The following is a 27,790-nucleotide window of genomic DNA, read 5'->3' on the forward strand; positions in this document are numbered from 1 at the left end:
AATATGTGGTGCAACAGGAGAACTGAGTCTGAAACCTAATGTTTTCAGCGGAAATTACGACGTTAACTTCCGTTTTACTCATTCAATGAACTTTGTCGCTCAGGTTACATGAACAACATGCAGTGTTCACGATATTTTCCACAACTCATGAACTTCTTGATCCAGAGGGTTGACATTTTCAGATATTATTTCTGGCAAAGATTGCCACATTTTGTATATTTTAGAGCTTGTAGATTGATATTTTTGTTCAAGTTACAGGCGTATATTCAGAAGGGTTTCTGCTGTTTGCACCAATTTTTTGGTGTCCCAAAATCAATTTAGGAAATACATGGATAGCTTTGTCTATGAAACTTACATCATTCGATATGGCATTGATTTTGCTACATTTCCTATATAGCAACATATTTTGAAGTGATACTATCAGCCACAAAAAATGTATTTGTCAAAACCACCCAAAAATGGCCATTTTTGCGGCGGTAAGGAAAGTGTTAAACCGCACCTTGTAGAAAGACCAGTTTTCCTACCCATAACTTGTAAATCTTTTGTGGTTTCAATATTCATTTAGCAATGTTGTCCTTAGGTGGCACATTGTTTTTATAAAGCTCTTATAATCCTCATTCATTTCCTTCTTTGTTGTCAACTGTAGCGCAAAAGAACATTTTTAAGGGGAATTTGGCCAAAAAAGCGGCGCTAAAGCAGCTTGAAATTTTATATCTATCTTCCTGCTTCTACACGTTGCTTATCATTTAATAGAACGCCAACCTACTCGAACTCGACTCGATACTCGAAACAGTGATTTCGTATTACTCGAACTCGAAAATTTTGCTACTCGCACAGCCCTAATACATAGTATCACGACAGAAACAGTCGAAAAAAATAAGTGAAAATTACGCTTTAGTCCCGCCTGATTTACTTTCGCAAAGAAACCGCGCGCGACATGTGTCTAGAGAAGGAAGTGTCCACAAGTAAGCGCATACGCAGCCACCTACCCAGGCCGAGGACGTGAGGACGCTTTGCAATCTTCTCTCGCTACTTTCCCACGGGACGTGTCAGTTCGAAAGGCGTCGCCATGTAAAATTGGGGTAGAAATACGACGTTCGACATTCCGGTACTAGAGGCGACGGAGGCAACGCGAACGTGAAAATGGTCCATTGTCTCCGGGGTCGTCTGCTTGGCGTTCGCATCGCAATATACGAGGGGTGTTCAAGTCAAACCGGGACTTTCTGTCTCCTGAGTGTCCAAATGGCTCGCGCTACTTCCTTTTCGTCATTTTCACATGCGACAGGCCTCCGCGTTCACCACGTGGTGGTTCAAAGTTTGCAAAACAGAAGACACGTGCTGGACAAGATGGCCGACAACGAAGTGAGCGCGCACATCGAACAGCAAATTGCCATGAAGTTTCTCGTGAATGAAGGCGTAAAGTCATCTGAACTTCACAGAAGACTTCAGGCTCAGTATGGCCACGATACACTTAGCCGCAGCAAAGCGTTTGAGTGGTGCGAACGGTTCAGAGACGGCCGTACATCAGTGCAGGACGATCCCGGCCGGGGCGGCTCAGAGCCCTGTCAGAGTTCCTGAGGACATCCAGCTCGTGGAGCGCCTGATTCTCAAGGACCGACCGATAACATGTCTCGAACTAGCTCGAAAGACGGACCTTTCTGTGGGAACGTTGAACACTATCATTCATGAACACCTCCAGTTTCGGAAAGTTAGTGCCCGTTGGGTCCCGAGGCAGCTCTCCGTGTTTGACCGGCAGAGAAGACTGGAAATCTCCCAAGAGCTAAGGTACCGTTTCGACACTGAAAGACAGTCGTTCCTTGATCGGATCATCACGTGCGATGAAACGTGGGTGCACCATTTCACTCCTGAGTCAAAACGCGCATCAATACGGTGGAAGCATCCGGGCTCGCCAGCTCCCAAGAAGTTCCGAAGCACCCCGTTTGCGAGTAAGGTCATGGCCACGGTTTTCTGGGACAAGGCTGGCGTTGTTCATGTTGATTCAATCAATAGTGCATATTACTGCCAGGTTCTCAGGGATGAACATAAGGCGCTGAAGCAAAAGCGGCCGGGCCTCATCACCAAAGGAGTCCTCCTCCTGCAGGACAATGCACGCCCGCATACCGCGCATCTCACGGCACGCACCTTCAGAAACTTGGCTGGGAGTTGCTGCCACATCCCCCTTACAGTACAGACCTCGCCCCAGCGATTTCCATCTCTTCGGCCCACTGAAAGCGTTCCTTGGGAGCCGCCACTTCAGCTGCGACGACGAGGTCAAGAATGCGGTCCGATCATGGCTGCTACGCGCCGGTAAGTATTTCTACGCTGCTGGCATCCAAGCCCTCGTGAAACGCTGGGACAAGTGCATTAGTGCAGCTGGAAATTACGTTGAAAAACGTTGCGTTTCGATGCGCGCCGAGCATAGTTCGTTGGAGAGCCGCTAGGATACGACTCGTATGTGAATGACGAATGATGTGAACGTGTATGACGCCCTCCTGCCCGTCGGTCGCCAAGGCTACCAAGGTCCCTCCGTCCGCTCACTGATTAGCCTTGTTCCTGTGACGTTTCCAGATAGGAAATCCCGGACTACTCTCAATATGCGTCGTGTGCTCTTGCCACGTGTTAAATCAAACTGCACAGGAACAAAGCCACGAATTCGCGTAGGATATTCGCGTTATCATCAATGATGAACGGGAGTAAAACGGCAATGCGCACGGTGAGTACTTTAAAACACTAGTGTTGTTTGCTGCTTCCCGAATTTTCCACTGCGTTTAAAAAAATAAAAGTTTCAGTCAACTTGAATGACCCTTGCAAATAGCTTCAAGGCAGTAGTAAGAAATATTCTTCTCCAGAACACAATGAATGGCACACTCTAGAAAATGGATTCAACAGCATTCAACGATTCAAACGGCATGTGATATTTATTTTGTTCGCCTATGTCATTTGAGGTACATGAAATATTTTAACGTGACAGTGACAATGACCATGAAGCATTAGCACAAATTACGACTGTGTGGCATGCTTTCAGTTTCTTCCGTTAACTACTTCATAAAATTTCGATGCACATGGTTTCCAGCCATTGAGAGACGATTCTAATGTCTTTAAAGCTTGCTTTCGCACATGCTTTTCCACACCATCTTCAACAATTAGGCTGCGGACTTCATCAAGGAACGAAGCCATCTCGCTCTCTCCATGCTTTGAAAGAAATCCTCCATGCTCCGCCACCTGAGCAGAATAAGAAAGTATGAGCAAAAACATCCATGGATCATCCTTGGAACACGAAGAGGTTCAAGTTGTAAGGATAATGCATTCACACAAGCCCCAGTTTGAAAGAGATCACTCGATAATTTTTTCATCACTCAGGAATCACTGAATCAGGAGATATCTCCCACAGACCTTTCCTGGCGTTTATAAAATATACATCTGATATATTACGTTGAGGTCTAAACTGTTCCTAGGCAGTTGCATTCTGTACAGAGAGATGCTATAATGTGATCCCCATACTGTTTTCAATTATGCACATCACAGCAAATTAGTTTCACTAACAGTATTCTCTCTGTGTCCATGTAGTATAAAGTTGCCTCTCACAGATGCTGTCACTGCGATGACCTAGAACAGGGGTCTCCAACTCAAACTGAGTCGCAGGCCGCATTGACCTGGCCTACACCACGGCTGGGCCGCAGAGAGTAAACGTACACAAAAACACTGCCTCTGATTTGGGGGGAAAGTGTCGCCGAGAACGAGTGGCGTAACGGCAACTTTCGCAACTCGTTCTCAAGGCAATGGATGTCGATGGCTACAATCCTATTGTCTAGAAGTGAAGCCCGAAGGAAATACGCAGTAGAACAGACAATATTGAACAGAATATTGAGACAAGATGGCGTATATGAAGGCCAGCTGGCGGAAGAACTCCGTATGTAAAAGCCGGAGTCTGGGCACACAGAGGGAGGACACAAACACACAACTCAGACTTTTTGCGTAGTGTGTTTGCGTTGTCCCTCTGAGTGCCCAGACTCAGGCTTTTACATTACGGAGTACAAAGCTAGTGTCACCTGACCAGCATCCAGAATAACAATACAGGCAAAAAAAGAACAACGCAGCAACTTACAATTTGCAAGCAGTGCTTAACGAAGAAAGGCTGTTGGCTTCGCAGCATGAAGTTAAGGTACTCCCACGCTGGCCTTGCAGGGGCTTCAGAGGAGCACCACTGAGCAGGTACCTGCAGTACACCTCACAGAGGAACGTGGCATTGCACAGTAGTACATTTGGCGCCTGTTGGACTTCTCTTTGAATCCTTCAAATGACAACAGAGAAATGATTACATGTAAACTAATTCCATCAAGATAGCACAATGGCTCATTCCAGCTCAAACGTTTTGAGGTCAGTGGCTCGACCATCAGAGATTTCGACAAGTTTTTTTTTTTTGTGGTGTTCAACTGCACGTGCACAAGACAAATGCAAAATATTTCGGTCCCAAAGCTAACTGCTCGCTCCCTTTGAGTGTGTCTTACATGCCAACCATTCAACGGATCGGGAAAATTTTAATGGGATGCGCTTGGAGAAAGGTATGTCTATTTACGTGTGTGTTTCTAGCGATTATGAACCTCATAGAGCAGAGAACAATGGCTGCACAAGTTGCACAGAACCTGCAATGATGAGGATTTTTTTATGGTGGGTCACGCATCACATATTGAAATGATTTTTTAAAAGTTTAATCCCCACAATGCGGACATTACCTAAAAAAAATTTTCAAGCCCCAGGTGTAGCCATTTTTTAAATAAAAAATCCCAAACTTCAGTTTTTTCGCAAAAATGCCCAGGTAGAGACAAAAAAAAAGGCGAAGTGCCGGACGGTCTAGATCCTCAAGAATGGTATCAAAGTATAGATCAATGCCTCTAGTTTGCAGGAAATAAAATATCTCGAGGGTGTTTTTTTCTTGTCAGGAATATAAAATTTTTTGAGGTAGAGCAGTCTAGGAGCCATGTCGCACACGAGGTTTCCGTGTTCTGGGCACTTCTTTTGCCCCACAACTCTTAACTGCTAAGTGTCATATACACTTTAATGACAAAAGCATCAAGAAAATAACAAGTGGCAAGAGACTTCCCAAATGTATGGAAAACATGGAGCTTAAAAGTTCAACACACACGACAACCAGCAAATTGCACGTCTCAATATTGTGTCTCTAGATTGCTGGCAAAGTGGTGTTTGTATCTTGCGTTTCATTGGAACGTTTCACTACAAGTTTGCGTTTCACAGTGAACAACAACTTCGTTAACACGTTATCATAAAACGCGGAAAACATTGCCCCTGTTGTTGACGTTGACGTTAACCACAGATCTAGAAGTTACCCGTCAAAAAGAACTCGTTAATAACGAAGTTCTTCGGACTGAAATGTAACTCGCAGTTACAGGCTTACTTGAAAAAAAAGAACGAGTTACTTCCAAGTTTCTTCGGACGCAAAATAGCACCACAGAGGTGCAACACGCTTAGATCGTTTTCGTTCAAATCCAACAATAGACCTCTCCCTGTTTGTAAGCAAATGACGTCGTAGTGTTCGACAGCGCCACAAATTTGGGAGAGTTAGACTACGCTCGAAGCTAGAGGTGAACAAGGTCGCACCCAAAAGCCACGGTCTTCGGGGGATTACGGTGGTCCCTGAAAGGGACGCAGCCTTCGGTCCTGCTTTTCTTTCAAAGGGAGAGAGTGAACAAGTTCCTGTTCGTGGAACCAAGCCCTCTCCTTCCAATTTGTTTCGGTTTCAGCCTGTCTACCACCGTCACGATGACGTTTCTCTGGTAGAGGTCTATTCGAACGCTTTGCATCTTACTCCCTGTGGGCGCACAATGGTTCAGCTCCATTTAAATGGCAGCGGTTCTTACTTCCCCAACAGAATACTGTCATTGATTGAATATCACGTTTTATGGCAAAAAATACCATGAAAGAACAGGAGAGAAAGCCAGAAAATATGTGGACATGAGTGCAAAGCGAATTAAAAGTAACTTGGAACTTAGCTTAAGTTACTTTGGTGAAGTTACCCGAAAAAGAAACGAGTTCCTTTGAAAGTACCACGGTGCAAAAGTACTGAGTTAAGTTACAAGTTACCAAAAAAAGGAACTTAGTCACAGTAACGAGTTACTTCGAACTTTGATGTTAAGGGGGTCCTCTCCGCTCCTTGTTTGCACGCTACCATCGAGGGATGGCAGCACCGCTGCGAAATTGTTTTCTTCATATTTTTTTCCCTCGGCGCTGGTGGCGGAGTATCCCGCTTGCGCATGTGCCATGTGTCGCTGTCGCAGATCCCAGTGGCAGTGGCTTTGGAGGAAATTGTCTTCTGTCTCTCGCGCGGCGGTCTTTCCGAAACCTTCGCTCGGAGGGAACGTGGCAACGAGGCCGGTTTCACACAAGTTTTCATGGGCCGAGCACGAGCATATTTATGTGTATGGGACTGTTCACACAACTGCTGCTCTCAATTCCATATGTTTCAATGGGATCCGTGTTGCGTCTGTGAGGCGCACAGACGAGAAACTCTCCTGACGCTGCTATTGTGCCGAAACTTTTCTCGTTTCATTGGCACCTTTTCGTTTTCTGAAATATGCAGTCCAAGTTTGCGGACTTTGTTTTCGTCTGCCATGACGTCGTGCATGCGTCCAGCGTGTTACATCAACCCTGGGCTCGTAACTCAAGTTTTCTGCTCTGCGCATCACATTCTCATTATGATCATCATTATAGATCTCATAACCCCCCTGTGAGCCATGGGGTAGTGGTCCAATATTGTAGTGTGTAATTTCCTCAGTCATCATCATCCCGTATGTGTTGTTGTGGCTGTTTGCAGACTTGAAACTCTGGAGTTTGAATGATCCGGGAAATATTCTGATTTTTAGAGGGTGGAATGAAATGGTGACAGTATCAAGAGAGGGGGAATATACGCATACCGCTGCTTCAACAAAATGCAATAGCCTTGGTGGCCCTTTGAGAATCGTTCTTTCGAACACACGACCAGTAAGTGGGATCCCCTAGGCTTGTGATGTAAGGCTGTAGATTAAAAAAAAAACAATCTGTGTATAAAAAGCTTTTTTTTATGCTTCGCTTTTTTTTTCACGCTCCTTGCTCTCCTTTATGGAAGTGACGGTTTCCTCCTAGTAAGCGCGGAGCCGTCGAGAGCAAGCGGGTTGCGGCCTGACCTTGAGGTATGATTCACATATCGTTTGCTCCTACACATAGGTGGGGAGTAACGCGTTACAAAGTAGTGCGTTACTCGTAACGCGTTACATTCGAGGAGTGAAATATGGTAACGCATTACATTTGGGAGAAAAGTAATGAGTAACGTAACGTCATTACATTTTTAATAACTAACGCGGAACGGCGTTATGCGTTACTGCGTGTTCGGGAACATTGCTTTATCGTCTAAACTTGAAAGCTTGAGCGAGGAGCGTGCCTGCAGAATCCGGGAAAATCCCCGATTTTTTCTGTTCATCTTCAACAATGACAAGAATTAAGGTCACATCGACACCCACAAAGAACGCAAAAGAAGGGTTATTGACCTATACCCTGGTTGAGATGTCACCTTTGTTTACCACCTCTGTTTTTCACTCCCTCTGGTGTTTTTCGGACGAATGGGGCAAAAGCACGCAAGAAAAATCGCCTCTACCCTCTGAACAAGTAACAAAGTACCACGGGATTGGCTGTTTGGATTTTTACTATGTGAGATAAAAGGTCACCGTCTCTATCAACCTTGACAAGGAGCACTCACTGGTCATTAGGCGTCCTCTCAGCCCTACGGGCGAAGCTCACAGACGAAAATTTTGAACATCAACTACTTCTGCGTTGCAATAAGGTGTTGTGTTCATGCGTGACCCTTGTTTGTGCCCAACATTGCTTGTATTGATTTGCGGAATGCACTTCTGTGACTCAACCAAAAATGGTACATGTTATAAGCAAAACCTCATGAAGTAATGCAAAAGTAACGGCATTACTTATCAGAAGTAACGGCGTTAGTAACACGTTACCTACTACCGCAACAGTAACGAATAACGTATAACGAATAACATCAAGACAAACGCGCAACGAACAAAAATGCAAAATGCAATTGCGGTTCAACAAGGCTCCAATGTCGAGAACAACCAAATTCGCAAGCACCGTTGAAGACAAGGACTATGGAGGACAGTCTCAAAGACCCGATCTGGACAGGACAATTTTTATTGAGAAAGCTAAAGACTTTGTGCGTGGCATACAGTTGACCAGCCAGGAAGCTCACAGTCTGCAGAAGTCTACACTAGAACAGAACAAGTCCGACCTATGGCACTCACAAAGAAAGATGAGGATATCATCAACCTGAATACATAGTATATGTCGCCCACATAGAAAAACATTCAAGCACTCTTCCTTAGTGAAGGTCATAATGTATCCCAAGTCGTTCCGCAGCAAAGATTGTCAGTACGTCATCGACCACGAAGAAAACGCATCATCATCATTCCAAGCGAGATGCCCCGAACGTTGAAGCGAAAAAATGTGGCCTTTTCGTCGACCCTGATATACCCTACATATGCACCACTCCTGACAGCCTTATCAACAACGACGGAATCCTCGAAATAAGATGCCCTGTAACAGCACAGAATTACATGACCATCGCAGAAACCGCTCGCAACCATTCCATCCGGCGTAAAAATATCGAAAGACGGCAGCTTATATCTTCCAGAATCACACAAGTACTTCTATCATATACTAGCTCAGCTAAACATTGCGAAGAGGAGCTACTGCACACTCGCAGTGTGGTCGACGACGAACCTGCAAGTTGTAACCATCAATAGGAACCTTGCGTTCTGGCAAAAAATATTGCCTGACATTAGGAACTTTTATGTAGGATATATGATTCATGAGCTAGTTGATCCACGATTCACGAGACACATGGAACTACGGGATAAAGCAGTGGAAATGAGCGAACTGGACGAACTTTTTAAATTCTGTGGCAACTTCATCATCCTGGCAAGCTGCATAAGAATGCTATTCGCGTGCAGTGAGTGTAGATATCGTGTGTGTATACGGTCAGTCCAGACTTGTACGTATTTTGAGTACTGTATTTAAAATAATGTCTTTCAAATACCATTAGCGGTATTTTAGCACTCTACTTACGTTTTGTATTGTGTATTTGTACGCTATTTAAAATGCATGTTATGGTATTTTCTACTCCATACCCTAATTACATATTTTAGATCTCCCTCTCAGACTTTCTGTGTCTCGTCTTTCTATTATCTTGCTTGTTCAGTGGAAATTTCCTGAGTGCCTCGGACTTGACCCGGAAATTGGCCCTTCTTGGAAGTCTCCATTTAGAGATCTTGCCCTGTGTGTACTAATCCTTGGCCAGTGAGGGTTCAATTATGTGTGCCCTGACGCGGTGACGCCGAATTCTGACCTCGTCGAGCAGGGACCTGCTAGAAGTTGGCTTTGTTTTGGGTCACATATACTTAGTGGAGTTATGTGGTACCTCTTTGTCATCTTTTTGGGACTTATGTTGATGACTTCTACCACACAGAGGCGGAGTTTAGGTGATTCATGTCACATAGCAGCAACTTGCCGCATTGACCAGTGACTTTTTGCGTTCAAGGATGAATAGTATTGTATTTCAAATACCATATGAAGTATTTTACTCTATCTTAAATACTTCGATTTTCATGTGCTTATACTCTATCTTAATTACAATCTAACATTAGTATTTATTGTATTTTCTTAAATACATTTTCGAGTATCTTGTACACGTCTGACTCAGTCTGCATGCAATGCAATCCCGGGCTATGCACAACTGTATACAGGGTGTTTCAAAAAACATGTCATTCGGACTTTATAAAAAAACGGGGCGATGGAAAAATACGGGGTAAACGGCATTTGTGTGGCAACTGAATTTGCCATCTTGCAAAGATATTTTCATTTGATTTTAATTAAAATAAATTGAATTTCTTTAATTGAACTCCAAAATTTCCCAAGTCAACCTAACGTTTTTTTTACAGAGTTAGAGAGCCTGTAGCGAACTTAGTCAGATCCACCAAGAAATCCGCTCGATATTGCAAATGGAACTGCCCAAAAAAAGTCCAGAAATTGAGGCTTCAAAGTTTCGGGTATTCAACGGCGCACGAAATCAGACGCAAAGATTTGTGGAGAGGAGGACTTGCTCCTGCCCACATGAAAGATAGAAGGTCGAAAAAAAAGCAGGGCGGGAAAAAAGAGGCGGAATCATTTTTGTTTGCCGCTTATCGACGTATGGTGGAATGTCACCCGCCTTGTTATCGGCGCGTCTTGTGCTGGACGCCGGTCCGGCGATAAACTGTTCTAGCTCCATGGGGGCAGGAACATGTCCTGCCCTTGGCGCATCTTTGCGACTGATTTGGTAATAATTGGGTGTTTACGTCGCGAGACAACTGAGATCATGAGCGACGCCACAGCGGTCGGTCTGTGGATTGCTTTTGCCCACCTGAGGGTTCTTTAACGTGCGATGAAAGCTCATCACACGGCACCCCGTATTTAACGTCCCTCGCGGACGACGGCGTGTCTAAGCAACTTGTACCCGCGACTGATTTGGTGCGCCGTTGAATACCCGAAACTCCGAAGCCTCAACTTCGGGACTTGTTTTGGGCAGTTCCATTTGCAATATCGAGCGGATTTCTTGGTGGATCTGACTAAGTTCGCTACGGACTCTCTAATTCTGTAAAAAAAACGTTAGGTTGACTTGGGAAATTTTGGAGTTCAATTAAAGAAATTCAATTTCTTTTAATTAAAATCAAATGAAAATATTTTTACAAGGTGGCAAATTCAGTTACCGTTACCAAATGCCGTTTACCCCGTATTTTTCCGTCACCCCGTTTTTTTTATAAAGTCCGAATGACACGTTTTTTTAAACACCCTGTATACGCTCCTGTTGGTGAGCACACTGCGGGAGCAATCGGACTGTGCATGGCTGGCGCTTCCCTTTCATTCTTTATATATATATATTCCTTTCAATATATCCGCCCTCCCCCATCCCCCCACCGAAATGTTTGCAAATCACACCATGGGGATAGGATGACGGCAGGAATATCCCCATGACTTGCCTGCGTCTGTTATTTCACGTATCATAATCGCATAATTCAACATAGGAACACGGCAGAAAATATGATGTGCTGAACCATCGGTGCAAGCACGCGAATAACTGTGGATGAAGCCGTGTGGTTGGTCTCACACAAATCCTGTAGCTAGACCCGGAAAAACTCAATGGACATCCATAACGATGAAAGATGAAAGTCACTGAAAAGGTTAGCCAGGTGTATGACTCGAACCCACATCTTCTGGATTGTATGTATTTGTCCCTTCTATGTTGTTCCAGCCTCAGAACATCAGTTCTTTCATATCCATAACGAGCAAGGCGCAGGCAAGATCAACCACCATCTTATATGCCCAGTGTCAATAACTTTAGCTGGATTTTTTTGTACCTCTTGTAGTCACGGTCACCCGCATACATGTTATTTGCGCTCACCTGTGTGTACGTGGTGCAACTAAGCAGAAATGAATAACACTTGTCTATGCAGATGAACAGTCCATTTGATTGCCTTTAATTTTGTCCTCTTGACAACTAGTACACATAGCTCCCACACTTAGGAATGACCCAGAGTACATAGAAGTGGCACTAAGGAACGAAGAGAAGCACATGCACGATAAAATTCCATAAACAGATGGTCTGATTTACGACGAACAGAACCTGCTGTTGTATATAAGGACAGCCGCACACGGCATTCGAAAGGTCCTCATGAGTGGAATGCTACACCATAATAATGGTACACAATTCAAGCGTCTTTCCGACATACTTGTTCAAAATCAAGGCACGTCTTCTCGTTCTCAAGCCACATTTCACGGCGATCCTTCCCGTAGCGGCAGCTTAGTAACATCCTGGACACCTTATCACGCACACCTCATGTTATCGTGCACTTGTGTTGGTCACATGAGATGTCAGCACATCTTGACCATGCCAGATTCAGCTATGAATACTGTCCTTCGCTCCATATTTAGGCTGAAGCATATACTGGGTCGTGAACCAGTGTAATAAAACAAGCGCACCCCCGAAAACATCACGCAACTGACACACAGAAAGTACAAGACGTACCTTCTCTTCAACACCTATTTGTATCGTGCATTACGCCACGATTACACCAATTTATGTCCTACTGATTGCAGCCGAGGTCGCAGTAACAGGCCATGCGTGAGGAATATCGATGCACGACGCTGACGCCGGATAGAGCAGGCAAAGTCATTCACCACGATAAGACACGCGCCGTTCTGTCCCGTCGCCAAGGCAGGTTGAAACAACAACCTCACGCAGTGCACGTAGCTGTTTGCCTTTTCTCTTGCTCTCGCACCTCCCATCTCGATGTATCCCCTCTCCCGGAGCGGAAGCCCACTGGGGGCAGCACAATGCAGCCCATGCTAGCAGACGACAAATGTCCACACATTTGTCCCGTTCATCTTGAATAATACGAAGGTTAACGTTGCAACTTAGCTTGTACTGTCATCAGGGGACACAGATGCACGTCCTGACATATTTTTCAGGCGTTTATTTCGTCGCTAAAAGATCTGAGGAAGTGATTTCTGCTGCTCCCATAGGACTCCATGTATTCACATTCACAGAAACAAAAAATCGTCTAAATTCGCCTATTTGCTGTATTCAGATAAAAAATATGTCAGGACGTGCAGAATTTGCCCATGTATTACCAGCTCGGCGTACTGTTCCATTACTGCGGTAGTTTTCGAGATGAACTTCCCAAAGCAATGCCCATAGAGAATACATTGGGTTGATTCTGCCTTAACGGCGGCCGCAGGTGTGTCCGCGACAACGGTTGAAAACGGTGCATAGTTGTGTGCACCCTGAACTGAGAGAGCTTGCCTAAACCGATCTCAGAGTATCTCTCCTTCTTCGCAGACCTTTGTTTGTAAGAAAAAACTTTTCGTTTGGCATTCATATTGGATGTATCTCATACAGATGCCCTTCAGTCCGTGGAAATAGATCCCGTGGACACAGGATCTCATTTTCATGCAGTCTTTGCAAGCTGGCTTTCGTGGAGAGTCTCTTTACTGTTCCGCCTATGCCACCGCAAGGTCCTTTCCCGCAGCTGGTGGCGAAGAGGTTCCAAGTGGCAGCGACACCCAAGTCCTCTTCAAGGTTCTAGAAGTTCGCAAAGTTCTTGTACTGGAAAGCTGCTTTGACATACATGCACGACTTGTAACAAGTCGGGCAGAGCTTGTCCTCATGTACGAAAGAACAGTCAACTGACATAAACCTTTGGGCCAGGCTGACAGAAATGCTCCAAAATTTCCTTTTGTGATTTGCAAATGGATCAGCGCAGTTTCTGGACGTTATAGACCTCTCCCTGTTTGTAAACAAATGATGTCATAGCATTCGACAGTGCCACCAATTTGGTAGAGTTGAGCTATGCTCGAATCTATGGGCGAACAAGGTCGCGCCCGAAAGCCACAGAGTTGAGGGGATTACGATGGTCCCTGAAAGGGATACGACCTTCAGTCCTACTTTTCTTTCAATAGGAGGCAGGGAATGAGTGCCCATTCGTGGAACCCAGCCCTCCCCTTCAGATTTGTTTCAGTTTCAGTCTGCCTACTGTCGTCATGATGTTTCTTGGTCAGAGGTCTATTGCAAATGAGCACTTATTAGCGTAGAGGTAGTAATAGTGGTACCCACATATGTCGGTGATGATTGCTGCACTGCGCCGAGACTGTTGTTCCTCGATAAGGCTTGAAAGCTGAATACTCATGATACTGTAGAAAGGGCTGCACTTCTGTGGTTCAAATGAGCATGTTTGCGCAATATTAGCATTCTCATCTCCCAGATCTTCGCTGCGGCAACTGACCGATGCACTTTCCGTTGTGAGTGAAAGAACGAACTGCACAACACCTCAGATTTGGGTATCCGCATGACTGACATTGGCGTCGTCACAGCTTGCACAATGCCATCAAGTCGGTGTTCGGCACGGTCAAGGGAGACATCTGTCCCTTCACTTTTCTTTTATTCACACGTACCTTCATGACATCAGAAGCGTGGAACAGCCAAGTGTTGTGGGGTAAAGGAGCGCCCGGAACCAGAAACCTAACGTGTGGCATGGCTCCTACACCACTCTACTTCAAAAAATTGTATGTTCCTAACAAGGAACCCCCCCCCCCCCCCCCCTCCAGAGGTATTTTATTCCTGCAAACTGGAGGCATTGGTCACGCTTTGATACCCCGCTTGAGGTTCTAGGACCTCCGGCAGTTAGCGTTTTCGTCGTCTCTACTGAAGCATTTTTGAAAAAAAAAAAACTGAAATTTTAGATTTTTTATTTAAAAAAATGGCTACACATAGAGGCTTGAAATTTTTTTGAGGTAATGTCCACATTGTGAGAATTGAATGACAAAAAAAAAAATATTTGGATATGTGATATGTAATGCAGCATAAAAAAATCAAATACTGCAAGTTTTGTGCAACATTGGCAGTCATTCTTCTCTGCTGTTTTAGGTTCAAAGTCGCCATAAACCCGCTCACAAATAGACATACAGTGAGACCTCGTTAATACGTACCCGCTTAAGCCGTAATTCCGCTTAAGCAGTAGTTGCGCTGAATTCCCGCCGCGATTCCCATTGAAACCCACGTATTTGCTACCCGCTGATGCCGTAGCTGCTCGCAGCCTCAATATCTGTTAATGCGTACTTTTCGTCCTGAAACAGACAGTGCAGAACAACAAAAAAAACTAGCTCCATCCCTACCAAGAACGAAGATTTGGAAGCATGTGGCTCCTCCAGAGAGGGGGCGAGGCCGATACGTTACTCCTGCGAGGAGGAGAGGTCATTGAATCATTCTCCCACAGAGTGGAGAGGGCAAGTTGGCCCCGAACCTCCTCCCCCTCCTATAGTTTCGTTTCTCACTTCTTTGTCACTTGTGCTGGCTTGTGGGAGAGCACCATGCCATGGCACCGTGTCCTCAACATCAAGGAGAAACTGGACATCACCCATACCACCAGTTTGCCAGAAAACGGGGACTTCTTGAACAGTTCGCCAGCAATGTTTGTGGATTTGAAGCTGTGATCGTTGCTCCAAGGCCGCCTCGGCACAAAGTGAAAATAACAGACTATCTTGTTGCAAGGTGAATAACCGGCGATATCTATCCTCATTTTGTGGAACATGTTCCATTTTTCTTCCATTAGGCAGTACTACCGCTTAGTACGTAGTTTTTTCGCATCCCCGTCAGGTACGCATTAACGAGGTTTTACTGTACCCTTCTCCAAGAGCATCCCGTTAAAAGTTTCCCGATCCGCTGAAGGGTTGGCACGCAAGAGCCGCGCAAAGGGAGCGAGGCTTTGCGCAATGTGTGGAGAAGCAGTTAGTTTTGGGGCCGCAATATTTTGCATCTGTCTTGTGCACGTGAAGTGGAAACCCACAAGAAAGTTTCTTCGAAATCCCTGATGGTCGAGCCACCGACTTCGGACGTCTCAGCCGGAATGAGCCAATGTCATCTCTCTATACAAATAAGTTAATGCTTTACGTGTGCCTGGAGATGACAGTTTTCATGACTCTTACTAAAAAAAGAATAAGAAGCTACGTAGTGCCTTCTGCCACTGAAGTTACTAAGAACGAAGGAAACTGTGGAGGTACTATGCCAGTGACCATCACTATTATCAACCAAACCCAGACAACTGGCTGCTGCTTTTGCTAACTTTGGATGTCTGTAATAGATGCATTTTGTGTTAGGATAGTACACACTTTCCCTCAGGGCATCAGTCATGACGTTGTCCACCTCTGTGAGGCCGACAATGGCGAGCCCCTTTCACCATCACCACCTCCACCTAGGCCTTTTAGCTTTCAGTGTAGGTCTCAAAAGTTCCACCCATCACCAATTGTCTTGTTTCTATGCTACATTCACCTGTGTACCATTCATAATCTCTACACTGTAGTATGAAAATTTGGGTATGAGACAAGACAGAGCTAGGAGACAACACGAAGAAAGCAGGTGAGAGATAGCATACTGTTCGCAGTTCAGAACAGTACAGGTTATATTCGGAGGCATTAGACAGTATCCAAGGTACAGGTATATGAACATACCTTCAAAATCTGCTTGCATCTTGTCCAATAGAAACTTTCGAAACTTGCTCCCCTCAATTTCCCAATCTGCCAGGGCAACAAAGGCTAGCGCAGTAATCTTGGCTTGGTCGGCACCCAACTGGCTGAGTTCGTGCATGTACTCGGATGCGCTCCTTGCATCATTTTTTGTCTTAACAGCAACCTTGACAGCACCTATTGTTTTCGGGAAATCTGAATCCGAAGATGAGAGAAGGTATTTCAGTCGAAAACATAGTTTCTTCAGGTCTTCACTGTCCTGGAATACAGCAAATTTTCGCAGCATTAGGTTTGACGTGAGACGCAGCAAGCGGGAGTTACCGAAAAGAGAAAGACGAGAAAAGTCACGTGCATACATGTCACAGAGACACCTGCCACATACGTTACAAGACACCGCTAAGAGCCGGTGCAGTAGCACTGTGCATTGTCCGATTTTTTTCGTTACTTGTAGAGTTGCAGATGGTTGCAGACAAGAGGCTTTGTGCGAGAAAAGCAGTGTGAAAGTAACTAAGGTCTTTACCGGTGTGTCGTCGGTGGTTTTCTGTGGCGTCCCATCAACAGATGAATTTGTGGTTGTGCTGCCATTTACAGCAAGTAGTTCCTCTTTCGGACGTCGTAATTGGTGACGGACTTCGGGAAATGCAGCTATTGCCACTTTTCCCCGTCCGCGACCAGCCATTGTCGATTTTGACTTGACTTGACCACGTGATCGCAGAAGTGATGGCGATGCGACGATGCTATGCTGTCATGTTCGCTGAACCACTGAGCTCACTAAAAAGCTAACGAGCTGCTGACATTCCTTGTGGTACTGCAATTGTAAGCACAGGACAAAATGCGGCGTTCTTGAAAACTCACTTCTTAACTTAAGACAGTTTAGTAAATCCGCTCGACGATCCAACAAGATCCAACATGACGGCCTCCGTAGTATCTGTTTCAGCATGAACCGGGAACGAAACTGCTCGCATTTGCTAAGGCGTCGATGTTTATTACGTCGTTTTGCTTCGCACATGAAGTGATCAAGGAAAAGCAGAATGTCTGCCATAATGGAGAGGACTGTTCACATGTTCCAGACTTATCTGGAACGGAACTTGCGTGGTGATGCATCCTATGTTCAGGAGCTGGTTGAGATAGCATCTGCGCCAACTAAAGAAGTAAGACAAAGAAACAGTGCACCTGATCATACTTGTGCAGCGTGACACTGTCTTTGCGGCGTCTTTGATACTGTTGTCAACACCATCTTGAGTACAAATGTAACCTATGGACACCACAAGGAGCCCTTTACGAGAAATCTACAGACTGATGGCAGTTGGCGAGCCACTGGTAAATGCTCTCGCATCGCGGATTGGATCTGGCAGTAAACAGCACATAGTTGAACAGACTTATCAGAGATGCAATATTGTGTGTTAAAAAATGTTCACACATGTAACCGCGAAAAAGGAAGGAAAAGGGTTGGGCTACTAAGCACATTACCTCGGACATGTTCGACGATATTTCAGCGCTATTACATGCAAACGTACAGCTCGGAATTGTTTCTTCTCTGTGACACCTTCAACTTGGTCATGCCACCTTCACGTAACGACCAATGACAGGCAAAGAGACAGAGTAATCGAGGTCGATTACTTTGACCAAAATAGGCCCCTGGTATATGCTTACTTGGTTCACTTGCTGCCTATGTCTGAAATGCTAGAAGGTATCGTGGACACCAGGATTCGCCCCATGAATTTTCTGGCCGAAATGATTGTCCAATACAGCTAGTTTCCCAATGCATATACCCATAAACCTACCCCTCCCCTAGAAGGTCGGTACGTCCCAACAAAGTTCTGTTTCTGGGAAAATTGCAGCTTAGACATTGGCAGTGTGACCATAGAGCAAAGGAGATGGGCATGCTTTCCCCATTAATTTCACCCGCTATGCATTGTCATATGACAAGGTGATGTACGAAAAATTCATGATTGGTGTCATCTCAGCTTATGCATAGTATGATCCAAGTTCCTGTTGAAGTACGATGAATTCATAGCAGGATATCCATACACGAGTGTGCTGAAAAGTTATCGACCATACTCACTCCCAGATATGCGAACGCAATCTCGTCATCGTAGATACAAAGAGCAAGACAAATAAGAGAAATTGCAGTCTTGTAATGTGAAGCATTCATTTTTGCTCAGGCTGTCAACAGAATCATTACAAGCGTGAAATATTCAGAGGTTGAACTTTTTGATCATATGCAGAAGAAAACTCCAAGGGAAATCTGTGAGGACATGATGCAAAAATTAGGGGACGAGTGGCCATCATGCTCAACCGTGAAGAAGTGGTGTGCCAACTTTCAGCATGGGCATTTTGACACTAAAAGATCTGCAGTTTTCTTCGACAAGGAAGGTGTTTTGATCACTGACTATCTCTGGAGGGTGAAACAGCTCATGCAGCACAGTACTGCATGTAGCTGGCTCTGTCACTTAAGAGAGCCTTCGAAAGAAAAACATCGCGGGAAGCTACAGAAAGGCATTCTGCTTTTGTAGGTCAATGCACTGTCTTACAAAGTAGGCAAGACATCCTGAAACCCTGAAAAAGGGTTGAAACGGAAGAGATTCGCGGAGGGCTCCGAGGTGATAGGAGCAGCCGAAGCATACTTCTAAGAGATGTTGGGTTTCTTTTTTCAAGGGTTAAAGAATCCTCGGGAATGATTTGAACTTTGAGGTTAATATGTCGAACTATATAAATGTTTGTAGCTCTAGGCCACGTTCTTCCTTGTCAGGCAGGTAACTTTTCAGCATCCCCATGCACAGACTTGCTTTACATATATCTGTAAAAAAGTTTGTCAGAGAATTCTGGCATCAAATGATAAAAGTATGACGAATATAGTTGTACTACTATCTATCCGTTGAGTCAAACAAGACACTGTGTAATAAAGATCCGAGAAGGAGCGCATTGCATCTGCTAGCCTGCTAGCCTCATTTACATGACTGAACACCTTTGCTATCGCACGAAAACGACAGACTGGGTGGAAATATGTGTGTATGAGGAATGGTAGGATCTTTGCACACAAAACAGAAAGCATGCCTGTTTTTCGCGTTTTAACCAATAGTGACGTTGATCTTATTTGCTGATGCTATTTATAACCGGACTGCGTCGTGTCGTATTGTGCAGCTAAACTTTCTGGTGTTGTAAATAGCTTTCAGATGGATACACAAGCTGAGAATATGCTCTCTTTCCTTCACAATAGTATATGTCCAGTTTGATGATGTCACAACCCTACGTTCCTGTGTTAACATAAGTTTTCACATTGTTATGCTGAGAAACTTGAACCAAGTAGGAAAAGGACCTGGCTTTCCTCCTGGGGTATGACAATTCATGTTTTGGTCGAGAAGTTTGAAGACATGTTGAGACTGCTCTGCTCACATAAACCCATTTAACATGTGTAAAGATTGTCTCCTTTTCTGAATGCGTAAGTGATTAGGAATTTCTATGCTCTCAGTCAGGGTCACGTATATTTTGTATTTCATTTAGGCCTCTATCTAGAAGTGTAAATGAATTTATGAACTGCCTCGAACTTCTGTTTATCTTTTGTGCTAATATAATAACTACTGCCTGTACTGAGGTGGTGATATAAATATAAATCTTCTTGAAAATAATAATGTTCCCTTAGCCTTCCAAAATATTCTCACTTTGTACGGTTTTTGTAATGTTATTAAAAGCCCAACTCGTGTATCTGTCAACTCAGTTGCATTACTGGATATTTTCAGTACCAATGAAGCTAGCATCAGATATTAGTGATGACCCGCCCATATTTATGTTCACTGAATATGTTCATGCTGTACCTCCATTTAATGGAATTTCAACCTTCCAGTGCATTAATGAAAAATGCTTTATTGAACTTTCAGGAATGCGTTCATGTTGGTGATTGGAGCTTTGTTTGTTCCGAGAACTCGGCAGAGAATGCCTGTGATGCATTTCCCAGAATATTTATCAGCATCTACCAAACTTTTTTCACTACAAAGCTATAAAAGGCCTACTAAAATACGAAAGCCTTGGATCACGCCCTTACATGTTCGCACGGCATGCAAGAAAGGTCACTTACATAAGAATTTTTTTTTAAATCCCAAAAGTCTATGTCTACTTAAAGCGTATCTCAGTCTGTTGAATGCTGTGCTAAGGCATTACCAGGAACACTATATTGCCATCGCATGTTTGACAAGTCTCGTTTAAAATTGCCTCATGTGCTTTGGAAAAAGATAAACAATGTTTTACACCGTTGTAACAACCCAGTAGCGATATCAGACGTGGTTATCAGTGGAAATACCCTACGTAGTATACTGCCCTGGCAGATCATTTTAATCATAACTTTGTGAATGTCCTATGTCCTATAAATGAAAATGATGTTCTCACTAAATGTCTGTGTAATAGTAAAAGCTGTGGCATTTTTGGTATAAGCTCAGGTTAGTTAAGTTTGTTGGATACCTAATTGTCCCCGTATACTGACACACATATTCAAGATCGACTGATTCAAGTGCTGATCGACTGGTGTCTTCCCATGCAATATACAAATCGCAACATAAACTGTTTTGTTTAAACGCAGAGATCGAAATATTCTCATGGATTATCGACCAATACCGCACTTGCCTATTTCTTTTTCAAGATTTCAGAAAAGAAATATATTTTTGCAGCTGGACAATTCTTTCACGAATTTCTCCTGAACAACAAAATGCAAAATCACAATACGGTTTTAGGAAAGGCCGGTGCACTGAGCTTGCACTGTTAAACCGAGAAGAACTAATTTTCAATGGTCTCGAAAACAAAAGGTTAACACTTCGCGTTTATATAGATTTCTCAAAGGCCTTTGATTCCATAAATCAGGATATACTACCAGGAAAACTGTATTGTTAATGCATACGGGGCCCTGTCATGTATTTTGCGGTCCCCAGATGTCTTCAAGCTGCACGACAGTAGATTTTTATTCAGGGATACTGCCATCACTGTTGGAAACAAACAAAGCAAAAGAAAGTGCACTGCTTCCGAATTAATTAATTAATTAATTAACTGTTTCGCTCACCTTGCCTAGATATAGTGAAGTGAGGTTTGTTGCACCGCAGGACACCCAGGTTTCCTGCCTATATTCACGGCCATTGCTGTTGCTACTGTGGGTCATGTCCAGGGGTGGAATGAGGAAAGAGCTTTGTCACGCATCTGCCATCTTGCTTAATCATAGATAACCACCCTAAATATATGGTATCGTAAATGTACAGTATTTTGAAGTGACCATTGGCTGTCTAACTGGTTTCTTGTCAAAACCTTCTTGTTTGTGGTGCAGTATCTCGCAGGGCGCGATGCTTTCATGAGACGAGAGCCACGTTGCGCCAAGCGACTACATCCGCGTTTCCTACCTAGCATGTTACATTTCCCTACTTGCCATATTGTGCCGCTCTGAATATTGTGGAACACATGCAGTAGCTGTAGAGGAGAGCTAAGTTCCTGTGACAAGGCACACTTTCTAACCAATTACAATTCACCCATCTGTAAAGCACGACTTTTGGAAAAAAATGGCATGTTGGCAAGCGTAGTACAATGAGAGTGGTGTGTTTTAGGGTAAAACCAATTTGTACCGCTGTTTTGCATTATCAACATTCAGGGTAAACCCCCTAAGGCACTCCAAAAATAAAGTTTCCAAAGTGCAGATCCTGCCACTGATAAAGGAACTTGAGAATGCCATGCACAGTTCATTCAGCACAGCTGCTCGGCATCTTGTGTTCATCTGTAATGGGAGAAATGCGTTTTCTTTTTTTTTTTCACACAAAAATTTGTTTTTCCAGTTGATATCATCCAGACTTCACCTTCTTTTACAATTCTGAAATCAAACCTGATATTTCCCCCAATATTTAAGAGAGTCCATAAAGGCCACAAGCATAAAGGCCTAAGTACAACTGATGCCAGTTATGAAGGAAATTCTAAAAGGCTGCTTGACATCTTGTGTTTATGTTGAGAAGCGCCTGTTTTATTTTTCTCCAAAACTTTTCCACGTGGTATCGTTCTGATTTTCCCCTATTTTACTGCTTCTGAAACCAAAAGTGATTTTTACTGCAAAATTAAAAATAAGACAACATAAAACCCACAAGCGCACGTGTCTAAGTATAGTTGATGCCATTTACCAAAGAAGTTTCCTGAGTTTCGAGTCTAGTACATGAGTAAGGGTGATAAATGTCCAAGGCTGTCATGTGCTCTTTCTGTTTTAGGATGAAGATCATCTTTTACGTAAGAAGCTCACTGCCCTGGAAACGAGTATGAAAAATAATGACGGGAAGCAAGTAAGTTCATGGAACAAATATGTAACGGCAATTTTCGTTAGAACATTATTGCCTTTTTGTACTTGTTCTTGTAGCTTGATTATATACGTAGCTAATTGATTCTTGTAGACTGGTGCATTGGTGAAAGAATAAATGTCTTTTTTTTATTGTCAGGTGCAGACACTAAGAGCTACCAATATGTTTTTCAGGGTAATATAGAGGGTTGCCTACTGCAAGCCATGTATCTGGAGATGTTGGGTTATTCTGCATCGTTTGCTTACATTCACGCCGTCAAGCTGCTGGAGCAAGGCAATGTCAAACAGAAAGTACTTGGTGAGTGCTTTTTTGCCAGATTGTAGTTTACACCTTGATGATATGCAAACTAATGTGGCAAATAACTGTCTCACTGTGGGGATATATTTACCGCATGTGAAGAGTGGCTACCAGTCTTTATGGCCCACCAAGCCCACTATACCACTTTGTTCTATACCACTGTGTGATCAAGAGTAAAACGTCACACAGGCCATCACAAGTGTCATGACACATGTAAAGCACGATAATGACACCTTGTGGAGTGGAGTTCTGCTCATGGTTCCAGTGTTTCTTAATCTTTGCAAAATCTTGTTTACTATATGACTTCTTTATAGAATTTGTTTAAAAAAACTTCTACAGTTCATATCAAAAGTATGATACTCTTAGCATGGTACTCAAAACTGACTGAAATTCCACTTTAAGAGGTTGCTACAATAGCCCTGCACGGGCCGTCTTTTCATGGCCTGACCCGACCCGGGCGCATCGAAAAATGGCCCGGCCCGACCCGGACCTTCATATTTTTATGCGGCTCAGCCCGGCACGGTGACTCGGCGAGTAGATCTCGCCCTAGTATTTCCAGCCGTGACGTACGCGTTTCTGGCGCTTATCAAACAAATGTAAAAGTAAATTTATAAGAAGAGAAGAAAAGGCCACAAACATACAAGTGCTGGCGGTTTAACACCGTAACAGCACGAGATCAAAATAAATCCAGAACGCATCCGGGCATGGGCATTGTGGTTACACTGTCAAGTTTTTGCGGAGGTAGAGGATGCTGTTCACAAACTCCTCCTCCCAGTCCCTACCCCTCTCACCGAGCTTTGCCAACGTGATTGTGAAATATGTGAGGAGCAATGTGAAGTGGCTTTGAGAATGTTCTAGAGGGTCGAATCATACGCATAATGCAGTATCCTTTGCTTGTCTTTGCAAATATATGCACAGGAATGACGCAAGCGGGTGATGATATGAACTAATAGTCCTCCATTGTGTGGAGTTAGCCGTGTGACGTGGCAAAGTCTGACTCTCGGAAACATGTTTGTCGGCCCGGGCCCGGCCCGGCCCACTGTGCCGGCGTATTTTGTCGGCCCGTATAACCCCATATCACAAGCCCGGCCCGGCCCGCGGGGCCGTGCAGGGCTCTAGTTGGTACCCCATGCTCCTGCCATGCTGGTATTACATAGTCTCCACTCCATGACCATCAGGCAACACTCATTGATCACTGCTGCTGTGTACATCAGCAGCATTAGTGTAGTGATGAGAAGTCCGAACTGCCAGTTAATGTTTAGCGTTCTCCAGATTTTAGGTTCTGCTGACGTTGATCACGTTATACGGTGTTAATTGAACCTCTGCTTACAACCAGGGGATGAGTCGAAATGTCTCAAACTGAGAAAAGTTTGAGTGAATATTTGGTAAGGTAATTGCAGCTGGTATTCCTCGAATAAAGTGAATGCAAAGTGTGTACCATGCATGTATGTATCCACTCTACATGCATGTCCTGTTTAGCATCATTTTAGGGTACGTGACTTAGAAGGAATTGAACTGTCAGGAGCCTTGGGGCAGAAACAGCCACAAGTGTAACTCGTTTGCTGCACAGTGTCTCCACGGCTTGGGTTGGCCTTGGACGGCCTGGCAATCCAAGTTTAACGTGTAGTGCCATTAGGCTACCCCTTTGGATATACTGCTCAGCGAATCGCAAGACCTTCGTAATTCCGGACAAGCCGGCGTCGTAGGTTCTATGCTGGGAACCTGCTTGTTTGTGCGTTCGGGAACTGAAACCTGACAACGAGTTAGTTGGTATCGGACAATCTCCAGGAAAGGTTGCACTCCTCAGTGGTGTATCGGGCGCCTCGGAATTGTGTATCAGTATTGGGCCGATGAAGTGTGGTTTCTACCTTCTGCGTCTCAACCACGGACCCATCATTTGTGTCATGTGGACAGTCTCCGGCACTGTCGTCTCTGTTTCATCTCCCCACCATGACGAGGCACTCCCAGCCGCCACCACCTCAAGATTGAACACTGCGATAACCGCAAGTTTGATGTCTATTTATGTTTATGTTGCTCATCACCACATTGTTTGAGTTTTTCATAATTTTATGTCTGGACTCTCAAGTGTTCTAGTGGGATTTATAAATGATGTTATCGAAACAAGTGTGTGACTGAGTTGCTCAAAGAATGTGTGACCGGCTGGTCCCGTCCCAGCGTTATTAGAACGTCGGGTACCTCTAGCTCTCATGGGGTCTAGACCTCACGAACTGTACGTGTGTGATATGAACCAAACCCAGGAGCATGACTTATCTCCTTTCTCAATACTATAATACACGTGGTTTTGGTGCAGCAAAAACCAATTTTCATGAGACCTTTATGACTGAACATTGGTGATGCCAGGTAGGATGGATGTGTGTAGTAGAGCAGCCACAATTGGGCTTACTGTATAGCTGAATGAGCACACTTTTGAAAATAATGTAGCAGACGACCAGCATAATATGCATGATTAGCGTAGTGTACACATTTTTCTGATTACAATGCTTAGCGTAGTACTGCTGACACGATCACATGAGGCAGGAAGAACATGTCTCTTGAGCGGAAGTCAAAGTCTATGTCGGCATTGTAACAAAATTTAAGCTATGCACATTTGAATGAGTGTGTACAAAAGGGGCCTGAACTGACTGTCTGCCCATCGATACACATGCATTTTCAATTTCCTAAAGTCCTGTAGCGGTTCAATTTGTTGCGATACTCTCCTTACATTTTCTTTGGTGGGTACATTTTGTGGGTGACCTGGTATATTTAGATGTCATTGTAGTTAAAATATTGAAAAGGATATAAGTCGACTTGTCCCCTTATTGCATACAGGGGTTCAATTATACTCACATACGAGTATGATGTTTTAGGCTTCATCGGATATCAGTGGTGTTCTGAGTGTAGTGTAGGGGGTTCTGGCCCTGCCAGGTGATGGGATGGGTGGGGAGGACGTACCGTACTGTGCCTGCTTCTCTCTTTGCGGTGCATTGACAGTGGTTCCTGCTTATGATGGAATTGATGCTGCTACTGTCTTACCGAAGTTGGTCGTCTTTCCTGAACAATTTATGCTTTTAAAAGCACGGTTACTTCTTATTGGAACAAATTACACAGTATATATACACTGCTTGGTAATACACTGTAATGCATGTGGAAATTTAATTGACACAAGCACCATTTTTCAGGATATATGGCAGCTTGTACTATGCTTCACTCTGACCATGAACTTGTGCTGCTAATCGTCAACACTCTTCAGCGGGTATACTTCTTCAGTGTTCAAAGTCACATAGCTGGAAACACGCAGTAAATTTTCATTGTCTTGCTTTCAGGACATTTCGAGTAGTGTGTCCCTAATAGTCGTTGCAGCACTGGAGGCAATACCAAAGCTCATTCATGGAGAAATGACAACAGCATTTCAGGCACCTGTACTCGAGAAAACAAGGCATTCTAGGTAAATTGAACGAGTGCCCTTGCTTTCCAGAAATGTATATCTGTGCAGTGTCTTTACAGCTCAACATTGTTAAAAAATGTGTTGGTGATGCCTGCAAGTGCTGACATCTTAAAGGATAGTGAGAATGTAATTGTGATCTTAAAATTTTGAAAGCGGGTACGCATTCTAAAGTTGACATTAAATTCATGGTTCACCTGTGTTATATCGGACACTATACAAGTTTCCAGTGCTCTGAACTGATTTCAGTCAGTATTGTATCATGCTTTTTTGCCTTTCGAGTACAACCACTTGTGCTCAGCATTAAATTTGATAGTGTTTCATGTGGCTGGACTTCTGTGTGTAGCTGAAGCTTTACAGTAAGCTCAAATACACTTGGTCTTAGGAATGTGAATGGTCAATTCAGAGCAAAGTCTACCGGGTCGATGAACTACTAGATTATGTGAACCATGTCATAGTATGCAACTCCAATGGAGGTTCCTGTCCACATGATCCACTGGGGGTGCAGGACATCATCTAGCAGTATCTTCATCATAATTGGACAGTTGAATGGCAGAAGCAGGCAGACTGCCGTAGCAGATGGCAGCCATGGCACTGCTCCCATCAAAGCATGTAGTATGGACGACGATTATCGAGTTATAACTTGCACACGAACAGATGCTTCATGGGACATGCAGGGTGTGTGCAAAAAATCCTAACATAGGTTTGAGTATAAGGCATTACGGAAATTGAAAAAGCCAATGACGTGTGGCGCTGCTAACCTCGAAAGTGGCTCTGGGCAGGGATGCAAATGGTGTGGTTGCTAAAATCTAGGTCGTGGCCGTGTCATAATTCTGCTGCCGCATTTCAGTGCCATTGTGCGAAAGGCAGCTACGTTTGCCTTACATCATTGCTATGCACAGTCTGGCGTGTCTACCATTCCCTCGCTTCTGCTGCCACCATTCAAGAAAGCCCTGGACGATTCAGACCTCAGGGTTGTGTGCTCATCAATACACAGTTTTTGCTCTTTAGCAGAGGTACAGAACATTACTATTTGACATGGGCATGGCCCTAGTAAAAACAAAAGACCTTGTGATTTCCTTCACAAAGTATCACAGTGCATAAAGGGAATTTCTGTTTGCAGAGTGCCACTGGTGACCTAAGTCACTTGTATTTGCCTCTGGAGAAAGTGTATGCGCAGCTTCGACAACGAACTGTTGGGTCTGAATATGAGTTTGGCGGCATTGCAATGCCATGGCTCCAGATTTCTATCTTGGTCACGTTCAGCCGCTTGAAACTGCACACAGAGTAAGAAAGTTGCCTGGAAGTTAAATGGATTTGTGCTACACTCAGAAGCTGTACGAATTACAGTGAATATGGTTTAACAAATTTAGGCTCTTCTGTGTATCACGCTTTACACATATTGCCATTGTTCTAGCTTGTCCTATCAGTTATGTGAAACACCTTCATTTTGATGCAATTCTGCAGGCAATACAATATGTTAGCTCAAGTACTGCAAAGGACACTTGAATCAACAGAGGTCACTCATGGCATATATTATGGTGAGTATCATTTCATTTTGTGGAACCTCATGCCCAGTGCACGATTCTCTCCTGGACATGGGCCATGATGTATGAATCATTTTGAA

General features: G+C 44.1%; 2 protein-coding genes across 5 annotated transcripts in view; one reads left to right on the plus strand and one right to left on the minus strand.

Moving 5' to 3' along the window:
• The first annotated feature begins 2,596 nt into the window (after positions 1-2,596).
• Positions 2,597-27,790, plus strand: part of LOC135385954 (AP-4 complex subunit epsilon-1-like) — a 36,337-nt gene continuing 11,143 nt past the window's right edge. The window contains exons 1-8 of one of the 4 annotated variants that reach the window (XM_064615608.1): positions 2,597-2,713; positions 22,338-22,409; positions 22,598-22,721; positions 25,901-25,974; positions 26,045-26,166; positions 27,014-27,179; positions 27,287-27,450; positions 27,631-27,704. In XM_064615608.1, the coding sequence (XP_064471678.1) occupies positions 2,681-2,713; positions 22,338-22,409; positions 22,598-22,721; positions 25,901-25,974; positions 26,045-26,166; positions 27,014-27,179; positions 27,287-27,450; positions 27,631-27,704 (829 nt within the window). In that variant the 5' untranslated portion in view covers positions 2,597-2,680. Of the gene's footprint in view, positions 2,714-16,467; positions 17,265-22,337; positions 22,410-22,597; positions 22,722-25,900; positions 25,975-26,044; positions 26,167-27,013; positions 27,180-27,286; positions 27,451-27,630; positions 27,705-27,790 lie in introns of those variants that run through there. The other 3 variants (XM_064615607.1, XM_064615606.1, XM_064615609.1) reach the window with 3 other exon arrangements.
• On the minus strand, positions 3,108-16,872 carry LOC135385956 (uncharacterized). The gene is made up of 4 exons (XM_064615611.1): positions 16,634-16,872; positions 16,099-16,372; positions 4,106-4,291; positions 3,108-3,222 (listed from the first exon to the last, which is right to left on the minus strand). The coding sequence occupies exons 1-3, from the start codon at positions 16,790-16,792 to the stop codon at positions 4,191-4,193; spliced, it is 534 nt and encodes a 177-aa protein (XP_064471681.1). The 5' UTR covers positions 16,793-16,872; the 3' UTR covers positions 3,108-3,222; positions 4,106-4,190.

The sequence above is a fragment of the Ornithodoros turicata genome, chromosome 2, assembly GCF_037126465.1.
Source record: "Ornithodoros turicata isolate Travis chromosome 2, ASM3712646v1, whole genome shotgun sequence".
In the NCBI taxonomy this organism is placed as follows: domain Eukaryota; kingdom Metazoa; phylum Arthropoda; class Arachnida; order Ixodida; family Argasidae; genus Ornithodoros; species Ornithodoros turicata.